Source organism: Stomoxys calcitrans, chromosome 2 (assembly GCF_963082655.1).
Source record: "Stomoxys calcitrans chromosome 2, idStoCalc2.1, whole genome shotgun sequence".
Lineage (NCBI taxonomy): Eukaryota > Metazoa > Arthropoda > Insecta > Diptera > Muscidae > Stomoxys > Stomoxys calcitrans.
In genome coordinates, this window is record NC_081553.1 from 25,337,961 (window position 1) to 25,362,263 (window position 24,303).

The following is a 24,303-nucleotide window of genomic DNA, read 5'->3' on the forward strand; positions in this document are numbered from 1 at the left end:
ATCACACTGAAGCTGTTTACTTGATTATTTCAATACCTGTATGGACGGAACCACAAAATTTTAGCCAAAGCTTATGAAGAAAGTTTCTACCATTGGCTTTATAATCACATATTCTGTATTTGCCCACCCAAGTAAGTAACTACTCTCTCTCTCCCTCATCATCAGTTGATTTCGCCAAATGGACTAACTAACATTTAATAACTATTTCAAGTATTTTGTTGTCATTGGAGCATACATAAGTCAACAACTTCAAATATTATGTTTTGATATGAAACGCATTAGATAAGAAACATTTGGTAAAATTTCATCAGACAATACGATTTTTATCTAGAATTTTAATTACAGTAATCTAATGACCAACATGTATTGCTTTCGCAAATTCTTGTAGAGTTTAGATAAGAAATGTCCGATGAATACAAAATTCGTTGTTCTTCAAGTCAGTTGTGTGTAGGTCAGCAACGAGTTTACTTGTTCCTTAATAGTTTTTATTGACGGGTAATAAAATGAAAATCGAAATTGTTTTGGCTTTGTCATTGGTGACAAGCACTACCCTAATTGACACTGTGCAAGGGGCTAAAATTTTATCGGTCTTTCCATATCCGGCACCCTCAAAGTACATCTTTATTTCGACGCTATTAAAAGCTTTGGCGGAAAGAGGTCATGAAGTCACATCGATATCAACATTCCCCCAAAAGGAGAAATTAAAGAATTTTCATGACATTGCAGTAATGGAAAATTTTCATTTATTTGAAGGTAAGAAGCAAAAACTATGCCGAGCAGAGTTTTGTATACCCTGCTCAACAAGTTTATCGTTTAAGTGTAGCGTTAAATTTATTACATATGTATCGACAGATTTCGCAGAGGCTCGTCGGGCTTCGAGAATTTATCACAGGATTTTATAATTGGTATAAAGAAAGAGAACAACAGGCATATTATTAGAACTTTCTACTGCAAGCGATTTTAACCCTTCGATACACGACATTTCGATTATCATTTCTATGCGATGAGGTCCCAGGGGACCTCAGTAGTTATAACGCCAAAACTTTTCATCTACTGCTCTGAGAGGTATAAAATGTTTTAGACATTTGTGGAGGAGAACATAGACTTTCCCTAAGTAACTGGCTTCACTAATACAGGGTGTAATACAGGTTGTCAATAGTGGCCAACTTTCAGCACTACAACATTCTGGGAGCTGTAACTTTTAAACTAATCAAACGCTTTTCGTGATTTCTTTGTAAAATTATATGAAAACAAGTGAAAAGGCGTTAAGTTCGGCCGGGCCGAACTTTGGATACACACCACCTCGGGTATATATGTAAACCACCTTTCGTCAAAATCCGGGGAAAAATGCATACTTTATACCCCATAGCAGCTATATCGAAATATGTACCGATTTGGACCAAATACTATTAAATACAAGTCATTGCTCAATTGTGTATAAAAAAATATTGGTCTTTTTAGCAGCTATATCTAAAACAAATAAACCGATCTGAACCACATACGAGACGGATGTCGAAAGCCTAATATAAGTCACTGTGTCACATTTCAGTGAAATCGCATTATAAATGAGCCTTTTATGAGGCCAAGACTTTAAATCGACATATCGGTCTACATGGCAGCTATATCCAAATCTGTACCGATTTTGGTCAAGTTGCAGAAAAATGTCGAAGAGCCTAACACAACGCACTGTCCCAAATTTCGGCGAAATCGGACAATGAATGCGCGTTGTATGGGCCCAAAACCTTAAGCCGAGATATCGGTCTATATGGCAGCTATATTCAAATCTGGACCAATCTGGGGCAAATTGAGGTAGGACGTCGAAGAGCCTAACACAACTTGCTGTCCCAAATTTCTGTGATATCGGATAATAAATGCGCCTTTTATGGCCCAAAAACATAAAATCTAACGATCGGTCCATATGGCAGCTATATCCGAATCTGAACCGATCTGGGCCAAATTGGCGGATGATGTCGAAGGGGCCTAACACTACTAACTGTCCCAAATTTCAGCAAAATCTGATAATAAATGTGACTTTTGCGGGATTAAGACCCTAAATCGGAGGATCGGTCTATATGGCAGCTATATCCAAATCCGAACCGATCTGAGCCAAATTGACGGATGATGCCGAAGGGCCTAACGCAACTCACTGTTATAAATTTCAGGAAAATCGTATAATAAATGTGGCTTCTATGGGCCTAAGACCCAAAATCGGCGGATCGATCTATATGGGGGCTTTATCAAGATACAGTCCGATATAGCCCATCTTCGAACTTACCCTGCTTATAGTCAAAAAAAAATGTGTGCAAAGTTTGAGCTCAGTATCTCTATTGTTAAAGACTGTAGCGTGATTTCAACAGACAGACGGACGGACATGTCTAGATCGTCTTAGATTTTTACGCTGATCAGGAATATATATACTTTATAGGGTCGGAAATGGATATTTCAATGTGATGCAAACGGAATGACAAAATTAATATACCCCCATCCTTTGGTGGTGGGTATAATAAGTAAGAGCGTACTAAGTTCGACCGGGCTAAATCTTTTATACCCCCCACTATGGATCGCATTTTCCGAATTCTTTGCGCGGTATCTCGGTTTATAGGTAAACAAAGAATAACGAATAAAAATTGTTATGCTATTGGAGCTATATCAAGTTATAGTCCGATTCGGACCATAAATGAATGAATTCGGTTTATATGGGAGTTGTATCAAGCTATAGATTGATTCAGATCATATTGGACACGTATGTTGAAGTTCGTGGGAGAAGCCGTTGTACAAATAGTCTACAAAATCGGATAAGAATTGCGCCCTCTGAAGTCTCAAAAAGTCAAGATCCCTGATTGGTTTATAAGATAGCTATATCAGGTTATGTACCGATTTCGGCCATACCCAGCACAGTTAATAGAAGTCATAACAAAACACTTCATGCAAAATTTCAGTCAAATCGGCCGAGAATTGCGCCCCCTAGAGGCTCATGAAGTCAAGACCCCAGATCAGTTTATATGACAGCTGTACCAGATTATGAACCGTTTTGAATCATATTTAACACAGTTGTTGGAAGTGGTACCAAAATACCACGTGCAAAATTTCAGTCAAATCGGACGAGAATTGCGCCCTCTTGAGGCTCAAGAAGTCAAGACCCAAGATCGGTTTACATGGCAGCTATATCAGGTTATGGACCGATTTGCGCCATACTTTGCACAGTTATTGGAAGTCACAACAAAACACCTCATGTGAAATTTCAGTCCTCTAGAGGCTCAAGAAGTCAAGAGCAATTGAAGGGTTTAGGGTATAAAAATGATATTTGCCTATGTTAATCATATCTAAAACATTTTTCTTTGCAGAGTACCTAGAAGAAGCTGCTTCGGGAGAGACCAAATCATATATCCAAGAATTTCTTGAGCTTGCCCAACCTGGAAAATTAATGGTCACCAATATTCTAGAAAATACTGAAGTCAAGAGAATTATGAAAAATGAAAAGTTTGATTTAATCATCTTAGATGTTATGGTAACAGAAGCTTTGCTGGGCTTTGGAGAACATTTCAAGGCTCCCATGGTGGCTGTCTCCGCCTTTGGCACCATTAACTTCATAGACTATCTGGTGGGCAATACTTCACCTCTATCCTATATACCACACATCAGTGTACCCTATGACAATCATATGTCGCTTAAGGAAAGAGTTGTAAATATGCTATCAGAAATTGTGGACCAATTGTGTTTTAACCATTACATATTACCGCTTCAGGAGGAAGTCTATAAAAAATACTTTCCCTCGGCCCAACTCAGTTTAGATCAAGCTCGTAAAAATGTCTCTTTGGTATTGCTGAATGATCATTTCACACTACGTTTCCCCAGACCCTATGTGCCCAACATGATTGAAGTTGGAGGTTTGCATGTTAAGGCAAATCCAGACCCTTTAACTGAAGATCTACAAGAATATTTGGATAAGGCTTCAGAAGGTGTGATATATTTTTCCTTGGGATCGAATGTCCAAAGCAAAGATCTTTCATCAAACACCTTAAAAGTCCTGCTGGAGGGTTTTAGAGAATTGAAAATCAAAGTTTTGTGGAAATTTGAAAACGAAGATTTGCCCGGCAAACCGGATAATGTTCTCATACGAAAATGGTTTAATCAACCTGCCATTTTGGCTCATCCCAATGTGAAGCTTTTTATAACACATGGCGGTTATTTGAGCACAATTGAGACTATATTCTATGGCACACCCATACTAGGAATACCCATTTTTGCCGACCAGTTTATGAATGTGAAGGATGCTGTCAAAGCCGGCTATGCTTTGGAATTACAATTGAATGAAATGACCAAGGATAGCTTTAAGAAGACTATAAAAGAGCTTTGGCGCAATCCCAAATACTCAGAAGCTGTTGGACGCTTATCGAAACGCTACAGAGATCAACCTATGACACCCTTGGAGACTGCCATCTATTGGGTTGAGTATGTGTTGCGCAATGAGGGAGCACCGTATATGCGGAATGCTGGACAGGATTTAAGTTTTATGGAATATCATAATCTCGATGTATTTCTGCTATTGGCGGCAGGAGTTACTTTGATTTTTGTTGTTATTTTTTATGCTATTTGTTCATTGAAGAAAATGTGTGGCAAAGCGAGTAAAACGTCTAAAAATTCTAAAAAAGATAAATTAAAGAAACATTAAAAGAAATGGTTTTATTAATGAGAAGACACTGAAGCAATTACAGGCTAAACCAGAGGCTCAAAAGTCACAACCAGAGGCTCAAAAAGTCACAACGGCAAGTCGGCTTATAAGGGAACTACCATAGATTATGGACCGCTAAAGACAAAACTCAACAAAGAGGTTGGGAGTCATAACAGAATAAAATTTGCAAAACGGTGCGGGCTCCATATGTTTGTACATTAGAGTGTCCCTAAAAAAAAAATTATTTTCTTTGACTTTTCTTTTCATCCCAAATAGCAAAACGCAAATTATTATTGCCATTGGATAAAATTGCCTGTGCTGCCACTGCATCCAAAGTTGGATATACTAGATAACTAGTTGGGGATTTTAGGCCCCAGCATGAAATACTATTGGGTTGCCCAAAAAGTAATTGCGGATTTTTCATATAGTCGGCGTTGACAAATTTTTTCACAGCTTGTGACTCTGTAATTGCATTCTTTCTTTTGTCAGTTATCAGATGTTACTTTAAGCTTGCTTTAGAAAAAAAAATGTAAAAAAAGTATATTTGATTAAAGTTCATTCTGAGTTTTATTAAAAATGCATTTACTTTCTTTTAAAAAATCCGCAATTACTTTTTGGGCAACCCAATACTTACTTTACTTTAATTGGCTATGATAGAACATTTGTTCCACTAGCCGAACGTAGAATAGCGTTCCAAGCACCTCCATCTTCTGCGCTCATTCTAAAATCTCTGACACCAAGTTTCGAGGTGTCTCCCACCACTTTCCATCGGGCTTTTGGTCTTCCCGGTTTGCGTGTACCACCGTGTTTGCCTTCAAAAGACATATTTGCTGGAGCTTCTTCATCCATTCTGACAACATGACCTAGCCAACGCAGCCGTTGTATTTTAATGCGTGTAACTATGCTATCGTTGTCATACAGCTCATACAGCTCGTGGTACATACGTCGCCTATATTCTCCATTAACGCAAACTGGTACATATATTTTACGAAGAATCTTTCTCTCAAATACTCCAAGCACTGCCTCATCTACTTTCACAAGTACCCATGCTTCAGAACCATATAACAGCACGGGTAGTATCAATGTCTTGTAAAGTGTAGTCTTCGTCTGTCGAAAGGTGGCCTTGTTTCTAAACTGCTTCCTTAGTCCAAAGTAGCATCTGTTTGCCAGTATTATTCTTCGCTTTATCTCAAAACTGGTGTCATTCGTTTCGGTTACGGCAGTGCCGAGGTCGATAAAGTTACTGACTGTCTCAAAGTTGTGGTTCCCAACTTTCTCCATATTCTTTATCTGCTCGGTTGTGCAAGGCTTTTTGGGAGTTCAAACCATCCATTTCGTCTTATCTCCATTTACAGCCCGAACCATTTTCACTGACTCTCTTTCGATTCTTTCAAAGGCTGCAGTTACTACTTCCGGTGACCGACCTATGATATCGATGTCGTCGTCATAGGCGAGTAGCATGTGTTCTCTTGTGATTAGTGTGCCATATCTATTCACATCTGCATCTCGTATAATCTTCTCCAGCAGGATATTAAAGAGATCACACGATAGACTGTCTCCTTGTCTGAAACCTCGTTTGGTATTAAATGGTTCGGAGAGATTCTTTTCTATTCTTACTGAGGAACGCGTATCAGCAAGTGTCATCCTGCAGAGTCTTATTAATTTTGCAGGGATACCAAACTCAGACATGGCTTGAAATACCTTTGAACGTAAAGGAGTATCGAAGGCGGCATTGTAATCAACAAAGAGATGATAGGTGTTGATTTGTCCTTCTCGGGTCTTTTCCAGGATTTGGCGCAGTGTGAATATCTGATCTAGGGTGGATTTACCAGGTCTAAAGCCACATTGAAAGGGGACCAATTATCTCATTTACTTGAGGTTTTAATCTTTCGCACAGTACGCTCGAGAGTATTTTGTATGCAATGGGGAGGAGATTTATTGCTCTGTAGTTGGCACATTCCATCTTGTCTCCTTTCTTGTGTACGGGACATAGTATATTGAGGTTCCAATCACACGGCTATGCCTTCTTCTAGCCAGATTGCGCAGATAGGCTGATGCATACGCCTTATCAGCGTGTCGCCTCCGGTCTTAAATAGTTCAGCGGGTAACCCGTCGGCTCCTGCTGCCTTGTTGTTCTTTAGTCGGGTCACTGCTATTTGGACCTCATTCTGACTAGGAGGTAAACATTCTATACCATCATCAGGGATTGGTTCTGCGGTATCCTTTTCGCCTCCAACATCGGACACAAGCAGTTGGGTAACACGACAAAGGGTCTGAAGCACATAAAAGCTTTATTTTTTAACCGATTTCGCTGAAATTTTAAACGGTGAGTAGTTTTAGGCCTCCCAGCATAGGATCCAAATATGGTGCAGATAGGACTATAGTATGATATGCCTGCCAGATAGACCGATCTCCTGATAAAGGGTCTGAAGCCCATAAAAGCTTTATTTATTACCCGATTTCGCTGAAATTTGAAACAGTTAGTTTTTTTGAGCCTCCCGATATCCGACCTTAATATGGTCGGACTGTATTTAGATATAGCTGCCATATAGACCGAAATTTTATTGCGCTTGGATAACCATAGGCTGTGCCGATACGACATCCAAAGTTCGATGTGGTACTTTCTAGTGAAACTATTGGGTTGCCCAAAAAGTAATTGCGGATTTTTTTAGAAGAAAGTAAATGCATTTTTAATAAAACTTAGAATGAACTTTAATCAAATATACTTTTTTTACACTTTTTTCTAAAGCAAGCTAAAATTAGCAGCTGATAACTGACAGAAGAAAGAATGCAATTGCAGAGTCACAAGCTGTGAAAAAATTTGTCAACACCGACTATATGAAAAATCCGCAATTACTTTTTGGGCAACCATAGTTGAGGATTTTAGGTCCTACCATGAAATACTTAAGCAAAGTAGACATTATTATAGAATGAATATGATGGGAACATTAAATGTACCCTGTGCCACTACTCTGACTGTATTGAAATTTACGGTGTGACTCAGAACTTTCGTTTTGATTCAGTTTTGCCATCTTAGTCCGTCTGTCGCTTTTTTGTATTCAAGCTGGCGATCACATATGTTGGAAAAAAAATTCTCCTTTATAGCGTGGGACGGTATAATGCACATGTGTTGTTTCATAGAAAGTCCCAAACAAATTATCGGCCCAGATAGTGCCTTAATGCTAACTCGCTTTCGTCAACTCACTTGTTGCTACAATTTTCGATAAGCTTCACAAATTGCCAATCCAAATGTATAATGAAGCCTCTATTAATTATGCCCAATACCATCTGCCAATTACGAGTGATGTTGACAATTACAATTGCCTTGAATTTGATAGTCCAGAAGGCGATCTGATGGTCTCCATCAAAAGTGATGTCGTTGTAATAAAACAGATATGGATGACAATGGAAATTAATTGCGTATTTCAGATTTAATGACTTCATCAGAATAATGGAATATTTTTATTATCAAAATAAAAATGGGGCATATCAGCACATTTGTGGGTGGATTTGATTGCCTGTTCAGAGAGCACAAAAAATGGCTGCTACTAAAAATGTTATGGATAAAAATCAAATTACAAGAAACAAAACTACGCTGATTGCAACCTAATCCAGTGCCATCAAACAAAATGGAGTAGTTATCAACTAAAATAGTCACAGAGTCTCCCCCACTCTGTGGGTGACTTGGACAAATTGATTATCTAGTCCAATTACTCAAAAAGTGTTTTCGCATTTAGTGGTAAGTAGCTGCTAACTACGCTTATAAATGAGTCCAGTAACACTCTACGTCACTTATAGCTCCAATTACAAACTAGACAAGCAAATTCAAACATGCCGAATTGTAAACACCCTGCACCTTGGATTGCTTTCAACAAGATCTTTCAATGCATTTTTAAAACAATAACAAGTAAAAGCGTGCTAAGTTCTGCCGAGCCGAATCTTATATACCCTCCACCATGGATCACACTTGTCGAATTCTTTTCCCGGCATCTCTTCTTAGGCAAAAAAGGATATACAAAAATATTTGCTCTGCTATTAGAGCGATATCAAGATATGGTCCGGTTTGGACCACAATTAAATTATATGTTGGAGACCTGTGTAAAATGTCAGCCAATTCGAATAAGAATTGCGCCCTTTGGGGGCTCAAGAAGTAAAAACGAGATAGAGATCGATCTATATGGGAGCTGTATCGGGCTATAGACCGATTCAGACCATAATAAACATGTATGTTGACGGTCAAGAGAGGATCCGTCGTACAAAATTTCAGGCAAATCGGATAATAATTGCGACATCTAGAGGCTCAAGCAGTCAAGTCCCCAGATCTGTTTATATGACAGCTATATCAGGTAATAGACCGATTTGAACCATACTCTGCACAGTTGTTGGATATCACAACAAAATACTTCGTGCAAAATTTCATTCCAATCGGATGAGAATTGCGCACTCTAGAGGCTCAAGAAGTCAAGACCCAAGATCGGTTTATATGGCAGCTATATCAAAACAAGGACCGATATGGCCAATTTAGAATACCAACCGACCTACACTAATTAGAAGCATTTGTGCAAAATTTCAAGCAGCTACCTTTACTCCTTTGGAAATTAGCGTGCTTTCGACAGACAGACGGACGGACATTGCTTGATCGACATAAAAAGTCGCGACGGTCAAGAATATATATATACTTTGTGGGGTCTCAGACGAATATTTCGAGTAGTTACAAACAAAATGACGAAATAAGTATACTCCCATCCTGTGGTGGAGGGTATAAAAATGGCTTATACTCGTATAGGAGCTATAGCAAGTTATGGATCAAGAAACTTAATTGGGAGATCGGTATATATGGGAGCTACATCAGGTCATGGATATGTTGAACAAATACTTCCTATAAGTGTAGGTCGAAGGGGGGTTGCAATTGGGCCATACCGGTCTATATTTTGAAATAGCTGCCATATAAACCGATATCGAATCTTGAATTCTTGAGCCTTCAGAGGGCGCATTAAATTTCCGATTTGGCTTGAATTTTGCCTGAAGCGTTTTGTTATAACTTTCAATGCCTACGCCAGGTATGGTCCAAATTGGTCCCTAAACTAATAACGATGCCTAAAACCCATCTTCAGATTAGACTTCTTGAGCTCTTGACAGTGCTATTACTACCCGATTTGCACGCTAACTTTCGAAGGAGTAAAGCTAGCCGCTTGAAATTTTGCACAAATACTTTTTATTATAGTAGGTCGGTTGGCATTGTAAATGGGTCCATGTTTTGATATAACTGTCATATAAACCGATCTTGGGTCTTGACTTCTTGAGCCTCTAGAAGGCGCAATTCTCGCCCGATTTAACTGAAATTTTACACGTAGTGTTTTGGTATTACTTCCAACAACTACGCTATGTATGGTTTACATCGGTCCATGTTTTGATATAACTGCTATATAAACCGATCTTGGGTCTTGACTTCTTGAGCCTCTAGAGGGCGCAATTCTCGTCCGATTTAACTGAAATTTCGCACGTAGTGTTGTGTTATGACTTCCAATAACTACGCTAAGTATGGTTGAAATCGGTCCATGTTTTGATATAGCTGCCATATAAACCGATCTTGGGTCTTGAATTTTTGAGCCTCTAGAGGGCGCAATTCTCGTCCGAATTAACTGAAATTTTGCACGTAGTGTTTTGGTATCACTTCCAACAACTACGTTAGGTATGGTTTACATTGGTCGATGTTTTGATATAACTGCCATATAAACCGATCTTGGGTCTTGACTTCTTGAGACTCTAGAAGGCGCAATTCTCATCCGATTTGACTGAAATTTTGCACGTAGTCTTTTGGTATCACTTTCAATAACTACGCTAAGTATGGTTGAAATCGGTTCATGTTTTGATATAGCTGCCATATAAACTGATCTTGGGTCTTGACTTCTTGAGCCTCTAGAGGGCGCAATTCTCGTCCGAATTAACTGAAATTTTGCACGTAGTATTTTGGTATCACTTCCAACAACTACGCTAGGTATGGTTTACATCGGTCGATGTTTTGATATAACTGCCATATAAACCGATCTGGGTCTTAACTTCTTGAGCCTCTAGAGGGCGCAATTCTCGACCGATTTTATTGAAATTTCGCACGTAGTGTTGTGTTATGACTTCCAATAACTACGCTAAGTATGGTTGAAATCGGTCCATGTTTTGATATAGCTGCCATATAAACCGATCTTGGGTCTTGACTTCTTGAGCCTCTAGAGGGCGCAATTCTCGTCCGAATTAACTGAAATTTTGCACGTAGTGTTTTGGTATCACTTCCAACAACTGTGCTAAATTTGACCCAAATCGGTTCATAATCTGATATGGCTGTCATATAAACCGATCTTGGATCTTGACTTCTTGAGCCAACAGAGCGCGCAATTCTCATCCAATTTGGCTAAAATTTTGCATGAGGTGTTTTGTTATGATTTTCAATAACTGCTTTAAGTATGGCGTAAATCGGTACATAACTTGATATAGCTGCCACATAAACCCATCTCGGATCTTGACTTTTTGAGCCACTAGAGGGCGCAATTCTCATCCGATTTGCCTGAAATTTTGTACAACGGCTTCTCTCATGACTTTCAACATACGTGTCTAGTATAGTCTGAATCGATCAATAGCTTAATACAGCTCCCTACAAGGCGCAATCCTTATCCGAATGAACTCAAATATTACACAATGACTTCTACAATGTTCAGCACTCATTTATGGTCCGAATCGGACTACAACTTGTTATAGCTCCAATAGCATTACAATTCTTATTCAATATTCTATGTTTATCTTAAAAGAGATACCGCGCATATAACTCGACGAATGCGATTCATGGTGAAGGGTATATAAGATTCGGCCCTGCCGAACATAGCACGCTTTTACTTTTTTGTGACTACCAAAAGCCGTGTCAAGTATGGGTCAAATCGGTTTATAACCTGATGCACACCCCACATAGACCAAGTACATGATTTGATGTCTTGAGCCTCTATATGGTATACGTACAATCACTAGCATAAGATGGGCAACTCCGTCATTCCGTTTGCAGCACATCAAAAATTGTGATCTAAGAACCAACAATGTATAAATATTCTTGATCGTCTTGACGTTTTATGACGATTTAGCCATGTCCGTCCAACTCTCTGTGCGAAGCACTTTAACTTTGGAAAGTGTAATGTTGGGTGGTTGACATTTTCCAAAACTACTTCCTATTAGTATAGATCGGATGGGATTGTAAATGGGCCACATCGGTCCGTGTGTTGATATAGCTCCCATATATACCGATCTTGGATCTTGACTTCTTAAGTCTCTAGGAGTCGTCCTTTTTACCCAACTTGCATGAAGAATTTTGTTTTGATTTCTAACAACTGTGCCAAGTATGATCCAAATCGGTTCATAACCTGGCATAGATGCCATATTCATCGATATTAAGATTTGACTTCTTGAGACTTTACACAGCGCAATCGCTATACTATTTGGTTAAAAATAAGATGGGGGCTTTCTAGTTTCGTCATTCTGTTTGTTCCTTTTCGAAATATTCGTCGAAGACCCCATGAAGTATATAAAGTCATGGTTGTCATGACATTTTAAGTCGATCTAGCCATGTCCATCCGTCCGTCTGTTGAAGGCACGCTAACTTTCGAAGGAGTAAAGGTAGGCGCTTGAAATTTTGCACGAATACTTGTAATTAGTGTAGGTCGGTAGGGGTTGTAAATGGGCTTTAACCGGTCTATAACCTGATATAGCTGCCATATAAACTGATCTGTAATCTTGACTTCTTGAGCCCCTAGAGGGCGCAATTTATATCCGCTTTGAGTGAAATTTCGTACAACGATTTCTCCCATGACCTTCAACATTCGTGTCAAATATGGTCTGAATTGACCTATAGCCTGATACAGCTCCCATATAAACCGATGTCCTGATTTTACTTCTTGGGCTTCTAAGGGGCGCAATTCTTATCGAATTGGCTGAAATTTGAAACAATGACTTCTACTGTGCCCTCCAACATCTAATTCAATAATAGTGCCAATCGGACCATAACTTGATATAGCTCCAATAGCATAGCAATTCTTTTCAGCTCATCCTTGGTTTGCCTTAATAGAGATGCCCGACAAAGAACTCGCCAAATGTGAACCATGGTGGAGAGTATATAAAATTCGGCACGGCCGAATTTAGCACGCTTTTACTTGTAACTTGTTTTAAATTATGTTAAAATTTAGCTGTTACAGCAAGGAAATTTAAGTCTACTGTCACTATTTACTAAAAAAATCATTGTTGCGTTTGTCCCTATTGAGACTAGTATTGAGAAAAGTTTGAACAGCATGCACTTCCCTTACTCTTTTCTGCAATGAAAACAATGTAGTGCAATGTATCGAGGTAGACAAAAAAACATAGGTAAAAAACATAAACACAATCTAACATATATGGGTCATTCATTGAAAATGATGTTGATATTTGAGTGTACCGAGAAAATTTCATAAAAATTTGTGTAGGGCCGAACATTGGATACTAACTGCCTCGGGTATATATATTAACGACATTTCGTCAAAGGAAGCCACATCGGAAAAATATTTGATCTGCACTAAATTTTCAAGAATGTGAAGGGAGCTGACACAACTCAATGGTATAAATTTCGGTGAAATCGTGTAATAAATGCGACTTTTATGGGTTCAAAACCGTAATTAGGACCATAGTCGGCACAAATATCGAAGGGGCATTAACATGTTTTTTGAGCGGAACCAAAAATTTAAATCTAGAAATCGATATTACGGCGAGAAATCGATATTACGATCTAACTATTTTTACAGACTGTAGCGTGATTAAAGTAAACAGATGGACAGGCATGGCTAGATCGTCGAAGATTTTTACGACGACCGATGATAATGTTGCTCCCACGAGTGGGTATACAATTATTTTTATACCCACCACCATAGGATAGGGAGGTTATTCACATAGTCATTCCATTTTCAACATATTGAAATATCCATTTCCCCCACAAATGTATATCTATTTCTGATCGTCGTATTATTCTAGAACGATTTAACGATGGCCGTGCATCCATCCGTGTGTATATCACTTGAAATCACATTACAGTCTTTAACAAGTAAAAGCGTGCTAAGTTCGGCCAGGCCGAATCTTATATACCCTCTACCATGGATCGCATTTGTCGAGCTCTATTCTCTTTTTAGGCAAACAAAGAATATTGAATAAGAACTTTTATGCTATTGGAGCTATATTAAGTTATAGTCCGATTCGGACCATAAATGAATGCTGAACATGGTAGAAGTCATTGTGTAATATTTCAGTTCATTTGGATATGAATTGCGCCTTGTAGGGGCTCAAGAAGCTAAATCGGGAGATAGGTTTATATGAGAGCTGTATTAAGTTACTGATGGATTCAGACACGCATGTTGAAAGTCATAAGAGAAGCCGTTGTACAAAATTTCTGCCAAATCGGATGACAATTGCGCCCTCTAGAGGCTCAAGAAGTCAACATCCCTGATCGGTTTATATGGCAGCTAGATCAAGTTGAAAGTCAGAACAAAACACCACATGCAGAATATTGGCTCAAGAAGTCAAGATCCAAGATCGGTTTATATGACAGCTATACCGGATTATGGACCGATTTGAATCATACTTAACACGTTTGTTGGAAGTGGCACCATAACACTACGTGCAAAATTTAAGTCAAATCGGATGAGAATTGCGCCCTCTAGAGGTTTAAGAAGTCAAGACCCAAGATCGGTTTACATGGGAGCTATATCAAAACATGGACCGATTTAAACCATACTTAGCGCACTTATTGGAAGTGGTACCAAAACATCACGTGCAAAATTTCAGTCAAATCGGACGAGAATTGCCTCCTCTAGAGGCTCAAAAAGTCAAGACCCAAGATGGGTTAAATGGCAGCTTTATCAAAACACGGACCGATTTCAACCATACTTACCGCAACTTTGGAAGTGGTTCCAAAACACAAATCGGATGAGAATTGCGCCCTCTAGAGGCTCAAGAAATCAAGACCCAAGATCGGTTTAAATGGCAGCTATATAAAAATAAGGACCGATTTCAACCATACTTACCGCAGTTATTGGAAGGGGTACCAAAATTTCAGTTTCAGTCAAATCGGATAACAATTGCGCCCTCTAGAGGATCAAGAAGTCAAGAACCAAGATCGGTTTAAATCTAGCCGCTTGAAATTTTGCACAAATACTTCTTTTTAGTAAAGGTCGGTTGGGATTGTAAATGGGCCATATCGGTCCATGTTTTAATATAGCTGCCATATAAAACGATCTTGTTTCTTGACTTCTTGAGCCACTAGAGGGCGCAATTCTTATCCGAATTGGCTGAAAAGTGGTATAACGAGTTTTATTATGCGACCCAATAACTGTATCAAATATGGTCCAAATCGGTCCGTAACCTGATATAGCTACCATATAAACCGTTCTGGGGTCTTGATTTATTGAGGCTCTAAAGGGCGCAATTATTATCCCATTGGCTGAAATTTTGCATGACGAGTTTTGTTACGACTTCCAACTGCTATGTTATGTATGGTTCAGATCGGTTCACAACCTTTTATAGCTGCCATATAAGCCGACCTTGAATCTTGTCTTCTTGAGCCACTAGAGGCCGCAATACTTATACGATTTGGCTGAAAATTTGTACGACGTGTTTTGTTATGACTTCCAATAACTGTATGAAATATGGTTCAAATCGGTCTATAACTTGATATTGCTGCCATATAAACCGATCTTGGTTCTTGACTTCTTGATTCTCTAGAGGGCGCAGTTCTTATTCGATTTGGCTGAAATTTTGCATGACGAATTTCGTTACGAATTTCAACTACTATGCTGGGTTTTGTCCGAATAGGCTGAAAATGGGTACGACGTGTTTTGTTACGACTTCTTATAACTGTGCCAAATATGGTTCAAATCGGTCCATAAACTGATATAGCTGTCATATAAGCCGATCTGAGGTCGTGACTTACTGAGCCTCTAGAGGGCGCAATACTGAAAATACGCTGAAAATTTGTACGACGTGTTTTGTTATGACTTCCAATAACTGTAGTAAAATATGGTTCAAATCGGGATCATGACTTCTTGAACATCTAGAGGGCGCAATTATTATCCGATTTGGCTGAAATTTTGTACAGCAGCTTCTCCCATGACCTGCAACATACGTGTCAAATATGTTTTGAATCGGTCTATAGCCTGATACAGCCCCCCTATAAACCGATCTCCCTATTTTACTTCTTGAGCCCCTAAAGTTCTTAATTCTTATTCGAATTGACTGAAGTTTTATACAATGACTTCTACTATGGTCTCCAACATTCAATTATGATCCGAATCGAACCATTACTTGATATAGCTTCAATAGCAAAGCAATTATTTTCTTCTATCCTTTATTGGCCTAAAAGGAGATACCGCGAAAAGATCTCGACAAATGCGATCCATGGTGGAGGGTATATAAGATTCGGCCCGACCGAACTAAGCACGCTTTTTCTTGGTTTTTTTTTGTCATGTTTTTATCGAAGCAAAAAAAAACTCACCCAGAGCAACGTGAGTTGCGTGTACCACAAGAAAAAGCACCAAAAACAATGATTTCATACTTATGAAAAATAAACGAATTGTCCCCAACATAGAGACATTTATACCGGTGTTTTCACCGGTTTATTCTGCAAATAGGAAAATACACCAAAGCCGCCACACAATGGCTGGTAATATTACTGGCAATTTGTTTCCATAGGGGTGAATTTACCCCAAACATCCTGCAGGGAACTTTCTTAAATCTGGCTGTGCAAAAATTTTTTTTTTTTTTTGGTCGCCCTATGAGATACACGTAGGACACATTAAATCTATTGGGTTGCCCAAAAAGTAATTGCGGATTTTTCATATAGTCGGCGTTGACAAATTTTTTCACAGCTTGTGACTCTGTAATTGCATTCTTTCTTCTGTCAGTTATCAGCTGTTACTTTTAGCTTGCTTTAGAAAAAAATGTAAAAAAAGTATATATGATTAAAGTTCATTCTAAGTTTTATTAAAAATGCATTTACTTTCTTTTAAAAAATCCGCAATTACTTTTTGGGCAACCCAATACTTGTGCAAAACTTTTTTTGGACTTACGTATTGTCCCATTTGTTTGCTTTTTCTGATATTTTGCCTTTTAACACAAGAACAAAAATCCATCTCGAGTGTTCAGTAAAGTAGGACAACAACTGTGCACAGGTATTTTCAAAAAGGGAAATGCCGCATAAGTACTTCATACCTACTTAATAGTAATATCGTTTATTTGCTGTGTATTGTTACAATTACAATGACATAAAACGCAACGCACATGCGCCTGTACTCGAAACTTTTTTACAAAGAGAGTGTGCCATAAACAGCTACAAAAAAAGGAAGGCATCAGTGTGAACAGTGCTGGTGTGAGACCGTAACCCTTTGGTCTCATTTTCTTTTCAAAAATATTCTGTTTTACTTATTTCTGCCAACAAACCCATTATAAATGAAGCAGCTGTGATTTTCAGAACTACTGCCGTAATAGCAGAACAACTGCTGTAATAGCAGAACTATTGCTGTAATAGCAGAACTACCGCTGCAATAGCAGCAAAATAAACTACTACCAGTCAGCAGACAATGTTTGCTATTTTCAACAGACTTTTTTCTATAAATGTACACTCTTCACAGAAGAGGTTTGTCCAGTTTTTTAAATGAGTTGTTCTTCAAAATTGGAAACCAAAAGTATATGACTGGTGGTCATAGCAGAAATTCAAACACAATGTTTTTACTTTCGACATTACAGAGGTAGAAGTTATGAAATATTGATCATATCATATTCACAATGCATGCAGCCACTTGATTACTTTCTCAAATGTTTCCCGATGATATGTCTGTGTAAAAGCCCTCACTTTGATGTTTCGCTCTTTGGTAAACTTTTCAAACTACATTAAGCTGTTCATATCTTTGAGACCACACGTACGTCCTTGAATTGTTTGCTGCACCACAGACTGAATTTCACGTCAACTGTGGCATATCCTATTTCACATTTTCTGTGACATTTGCCTTAAAATTTACCTTCATAGCGTACTCTAGCCGATTCTTATACATGTGTTTGTAGGTACACATACTCGTATGCATATCCGTGGTGTGCTTGAGAAGCATTAATACCAACATTCTTGAAAACGTGACAAGGTTAAATGTTGTTGTCGTACATGGCTCATGTCAACGGATGTATTTAGACCAACGTTTGTAAATTCCATTTCATATACTAAGCAAATATCAAACTAAATACAATGCGATCTCAAAACAGCTGAAATAAATGTACGTGGAATATTAATGTAGAATATGTTCATGATACCGGACGGAGTCACAGGAGAACAGTTAAAACATTGGCAAGCGTTATACGTTTCCATGCATTCAATGAGGCGATTTAAACAATTGGAAAAATCTAACCCAAACTCATTAAAACCCTTAGGAACTCAAAGTTTCTCAAAAATCTCTTTAAAAATCAGTTTTTATACAAAATTCTCAACTTATATAGAACAAGTAAAAAGGCGTTAAGTTCGGCCGGGCCGAACTTTGGACACCCACCACCTCGGGTATATATGTAAACCACCTTTCATCAAAATCCGGTATAAATTGCGAACCCTATGTCCCATAGGAGTTATATCGAAATATGTTCCGATTTGGACCAAATACTAATCGGTACAAGTTATTGATCAATTGTGTATAACAAAATATTGGTCTTTTTAGTAGCTGTATCTAAAAATAAACTGATCTGAACCATATACGTCACGGGTGTCGAAAAGCCTAACATAAGTCACTGTGTCAAATTTCAGTGAAATCGGAATATAAATGCGCCTTTTATGGCGCATTTATATTCCGAGATATCGGTCTATATGGCAGCTATATTCAAATCTGGACCGATCTGGGCCAAATTGAAGAAGGACGACGAAGAGCCTAACACAAATCACTGTCTCAAATTTCAGCAACATCGGATAATAAATGCGCCTTTTATGGCCCAAAACCTAAAACCGAGAGATCGGTCTATATGGCAGCTATATTCAAATCTGGGCCGATCTGGGCCAAATTGACGAAGGATGTCGAAGGACTTAACAGAACTTCCTGTCCCGAATTTCAGCAAAATCGGATAATAAATGTGGTTTTTATGGGCCTAAAACCCTAAATCGGAGGATCGGTCTATATGGCAGCTATATACAAATCTGGACCGATCTATGCCAAATTAACGAAGTATGTCGAAGGGTCCAAGACAACTCACTGTCCCAAATTTCAGCAAAATCGGATAATAAGTGTGGCTTTTATGGGCCTAAGACCCCAAATCTGAGCATATGGCAGCTATATCCAAATCTGGACCGATCTGGGCCAAATTGAAGGAGGGTCTCAAGGGGCCTAACACAACTGACTGTCCCAAATTTCAGCAAAATCGGATAATAAATGTGGATTTTATGGGCCTAAGACCCAAAATCGGAGGATCGGTCTATATGGCAGCTATATCCAAATCTGGACCGATCTGAGCCAAATTGATGGAGGATCTCAAAGGGCATTACACAACTCACTGTCCCAAATTTCAGCAAAATCGGATAATAAATGTGGCTTTTATGGGCCTAAGACCCAAAATCGGAGGATAGGTCTATATGGCAGCTATATCCAAATCTCAAACGATCTGAGCCAAATTGACAAAGGATATCGAGTGGCCTAACACAACTCACTTTCCCAAATTTTAGCAAAATCGGATAATAAATGTGAATTTTATGGGCCTAAGACCCATAATCGGAGGATCGGTCTACATGGCAGCTATAACCAAATCTGGACCGATCTGTGGCAAATTGAAGAAGGATGTCGACTGTTTTTACACAACTCACTGTCCCAAATTTTAGCAAAATCGGATAATAAATGTGGCTTTTATGGGTCTAAGACCCTAAATCAGCGGATCGGCTATATGAAGATACTAGCTGGACAGGGCCCGCTCCGCTGCGCCTTCTTTCACGTCAGGAAATAAGTCCTGGTTGGGAGTGCTGGTACAGCTTTTCAGATATTTCACGCCAATGTGGGTATTATTTTGGTGTTCTTCTCCCAAATACCTTTCATGGGAGCCTTATATTGCTATGGTCGGAAAATATGTCCGGTATGGGGGTGTTTTTGAGAGTGAGGCGGATCTCCATATATCAGATTCGTGCTCTGGTCTCAAATTCCTTTCATTTGAGTCCCACATTGTCATTATAGGTTTATATTCCATTTGGCTGGTGACGCGGCCCCCTAAATATCTCACCCATCTCAGAGATCAGGCGTTTTTGGACAAAGGGTAAAGACCAGGTCCACCCATTAAAGTTTGGATGTTAGACCTACTTCATTCTCTTGGGTTTGGTGGTGGATTGGAGTAGCCAAACTCTTAACCCCAAAAGTGGATATCCGATTCATACTTCACTCCCGAAAATAACATTGGAGCTACATATTGCTATAATCAGTATATATGTGTGGTTTATGAGGTGAGGCCTCCCTAAAACACTTGGCCATGAAACAGATACAGATTTTAGCCCCTTTTTGCAATAATCCACAAAAATGTCCAGTTTGAGGGGTATGCAGGGTGGGGCGGCCTCCCATGTACTTACAAACAACACAACAAATTTTGCCCATGAACATTCCACTAAGGAAAAGGGTCAAACTTCTCACACATCAATGAGTGCAGTTGGATTCAAGTTTTAAGCTCAATGATAATGGACCTTCTTTTATAGCCGAGTCCGAACGGCATGGCATCTTAAAGATCCGTGGATACTCCTGTATCCATCCCAATTTGAGGGTAAAAAGTGTACTCTCCTATGAAAAACCTTTTATTTCTGTCCTATTCTATACTGATCGGCCTTCATATATTATTTCATATTATTCATATATTATTCTTAATTCCTTGTTTTTGGGTAGGATAGGGGAAGGGGGATTGCCCTCTGACACGTCCGCTCATTGAGTGCAATATATTCTCGGTCATACTACATGACAGTTTGCCGTTCCATTTATTGGCTGAAGAGGGTCGGACCCCCCGACACTAAGAACCAAACGACAATTTATTTGAGTCTTTTATTGTCGAGATCTACTGGCCTGCGGAACGGTAGGACGTGAATCAGATACTTGAATCCTTATACCAACATTTGATTCGAAATATACTGTCATAGACCTTTCTTTAAATTGACATATTATCCCGATCGAATTATATGTTGTATTGAAGGGTATTTAGTGGGTGGGCCGGTCCCAGACTCTGTCCTAATTGTGCATGCCAGATTCGTAGTCAAGTCCCAATGAGTTTTCATTTGACACCCATTTTGGGACGTTGGACATTTATGCCCGTTTTGGGGGTTTTTTGGATTAGGGAGGCCCCCTAGACACCTTGGACCAAATTCTTACAACAGATGTGTACTCAGCTTCCAAATATCTTTCATTTGATACCCATATTGTTCCAATAGGTAAACATGTCCCGTTGAGTGGTTTTTGGTGGTGGGGAAGGGCCTCAGACACCAAGGAATAAATTTTTATATCAGCATTTTACTCTACCTTTAAATAGATTTTATTTGATAGACATATTTTCCTAATTGGTAAATTTGTCCTGCTGGGGGGTTTCGGATGGTGGGAAGGGCCCTCAGACACCATAAAATAATTTTTTATCTCAGATTTGTATTCTACTTTTAAATACCTTTTACTTGATACCCATATTACTCAAAACGGTAAAAGTTTCCTGTTGGGTGAAGTTCTTGGGGGTGGGGGGGGGGACGACACTTAGGGTAGCATTTTGATGCCATGTTCGTACTCTACTCCTAAATACCTTTCATTTGATATCCATATTGTCCCAATTAGTGCACATGCCCGTTCGTTGGGTTTTGGGATGGGGCGTCCCCCCGATAGATTGACCCCACAATTTTTTACCAATTTCGTGTTTTTGGGGTTTCATAAGTATCATCGATTTAAGCGAAATGTTGTTTGCCACAAATTTCGCTTAAATCGATACACGCATCTCCGAGATCTTTCGTTTTTGAAAATTGGGGTATGGGGGAGGAAACGCCCTCCCCCCCTTTCGGATATCAAAAAATTTTGTACCCTATTTTCACCGGAAATGCGCCTTTTATGGGCCTAAGAACCTAAATCGGAAGATAGGTCTATATGGTAGCTATATCCAAATCTGGACCGATCTGGGCGAAATTGACGAAGGAAGTCGAAGAGCCCAACACAAGTTACTGTCCCAAATTTCAGCAAAATCGAATAATAAATGTGGCTTTTATGGGCCTAAGACCCTAAATCGGCTGATCGGTCTATATGGGGGCTATATCAAGATATAGTCCGATATAGCCCATCTTCGAACTTATTTTGATTATGGACAAAAAAAGAATCTGTGCAAAGACAGTAGCGTGATTTCAACAGACAGACGGACGGACATGTCTAGATCGTCTTAGATTTTTACGCTGATCAAGAATATATACACTATTGGGTCGGAAATGGATATTTCGATGTAAACGGAATGACAAAGTGAATATACCCCATCCTTCGGTGGTAGGTAAAAAAATAGTTTTTTGAGTAATTTTTAAAGTGTAGACATTACTCTAAAATTCCCAATTAATTTTAATGATTTTGTAAAATTTAATTCAATGTCACTTCCTCTTTTTATATATATCAACCTTTTGCATTAATTGGGTATTTACAAGTAAAATTATCCCTTAACAAAAATGTTTTCGTTTAACAAACAACCAATTACTATTTTCCATTTATTTACAATATAGAAAACTTCCCTTTAAATTTAATTATTTGTAATTAGTAAACAATCAATTACTGCTTGAAAAGAGAGATATAAAATGAACTTGTGCAGTAGCAATGAATTTGTTGCAAAAATCGAAAACCTAACGAATGGGTGAATGCAGCACAGGGAGCAGCGCACACAAATATAAATACGATTAATGGTCAATTGTCAACGAACTGCAAACTATAGACAGACAGGCAGTCAACCAGAAGAACAGCAATTGAGTTTATTTATTCCGTCCTACAATTGAAGGATACGTTGAACAACTGCAATGTCAGTTTATTGTACGACATTATGTTGGGTAAATATTGAAAGGTGTTCTGGGTGCAGTACACAAAATCAAATAAAATCAAATGGAATGAAATGGAAAGAAATGGAATGAAATGGAATGAAATGGAATGAAATGGAATGAAATGGAATGAAATGGAATGAAATGGAATGAAATGGAATGAAATGGAATGAAATGGAATGGAATGGAATAGAATGAAATGGAATGAAATGAAATGGAATGAAAAGGAATGAAATGAAATGGAATGGCATGAAAAGGAATGGAATGAAATGAAATGAAATAATATAAAATAAAATAAAATAAAATAAAATAAAATAAAATAAAATAAAATAAATAAAATAAAATAAAATAAAATAAAATAAAATAAAATAAAATAAAATAAAATAAAATAAAATAAAATAAAATAAAATAAAATAAAATAAAATAAAATAAAATAAAATAAAATAAAATAAAATAAAATAAAATAAAATAAAATAAAATAAAATAAAATAAAATAAAATAAAATAAAATAAAATGAAATAAAATAAAATAAAATAAAATAAAATAAAATAAAATAAAATAAAATAAAATGAAATAAAATAAAATAAAATAAATAAAAATAATAAGAAATGAAATAAAAATAATAAGAAATGAAATAAAATTAACTGAATGAAATGATAAAATGAATGAAATGAATGAAATGAAAGAAATGAAAGAAATGAATGAAATGAATGAAATGAATGAAATGAATGAAATGAATGAAATGAATGAAATGAATGAAATGAATGAAATGAATGAAATGAATGAAATGAATGAAATGAATGAAATGAATGAAATGAATGAAATGAATGAAATGAATGAAATGAATGAAATGAATGAAATGAATGAAATGAATGAAATGAATGAAATGAATGAAATGAATGAAATGAATGAAATGAATGAAATGAATGAAATGAATGAAATGAATGAAATGAATGAAATGAATGAAATGAATGAAATGAATGAAATGAATGAAATGAATGAAATGAATGAAATGAATGAAATGAATGAAATGAATGAAATGAATGAAATGAATGAAATGAATGAAATGAATGAAATGAATGAAATGAATGAAATGAATGAAATGAATGAAATGAATGAAATGAATGAAATGAATGAAATGAATGAAATGAATGAAATGAATGAAATAAAATGAAATAAAATGAAATAAAATGAAATAAAATGAAATAAAATGAAATAAAATGAAATAAAATGAAATGAAATAAAATGAAATAAAATGAAATAAAATGAAATAAAATGAAATAAAATGAAATAAAATGAAATAAAATAAAATAAAATGAAATAAAATGAAATGAAATAAAATGAAATAAAATGAAATAAAATGAAATAAAATGAAATAAAATGAAATAAAATGAAATAAAATGAAATAAAATGAAATGAAATGAAATGAAATAAAATAAAATAAAATAAAATAAAATAAAATAAAATAAAATAAAATAAAATAAAATAAAATAAAATAAAATAAAATAAAATAAAATAAAATAAAATAAAATAAAATAAAATAAAATAAAATAAA

The 24,303-nt window shown here is 37.3% G+C and overlaps 1 protein-coding gene across 1 annotated transcript; it reads left to right on the top strand.

Annotated features, from left to right (window-relative positions):
- Positions 1 to 503: 503 nt before the first annotated feature.
- LOC106091796 (UDP-glucosyltransferase 2-like) lies at positions 504 to 4,672 on the top strand. Its single transcript, XM_013258458.2, has 2 exons — positions 504 to 753; positions 3,345 to 4,672. Exons 1-2 carry the CDS (start codon positions 504 to 506, stop codon positions 4,670 to 4,672), a joined length of 1,578 nt encoding a protein of 525 aa, XP_013113912.2.
- Positions 4,673 to 24,303: the final 19,631 nt, after the last annotated feature.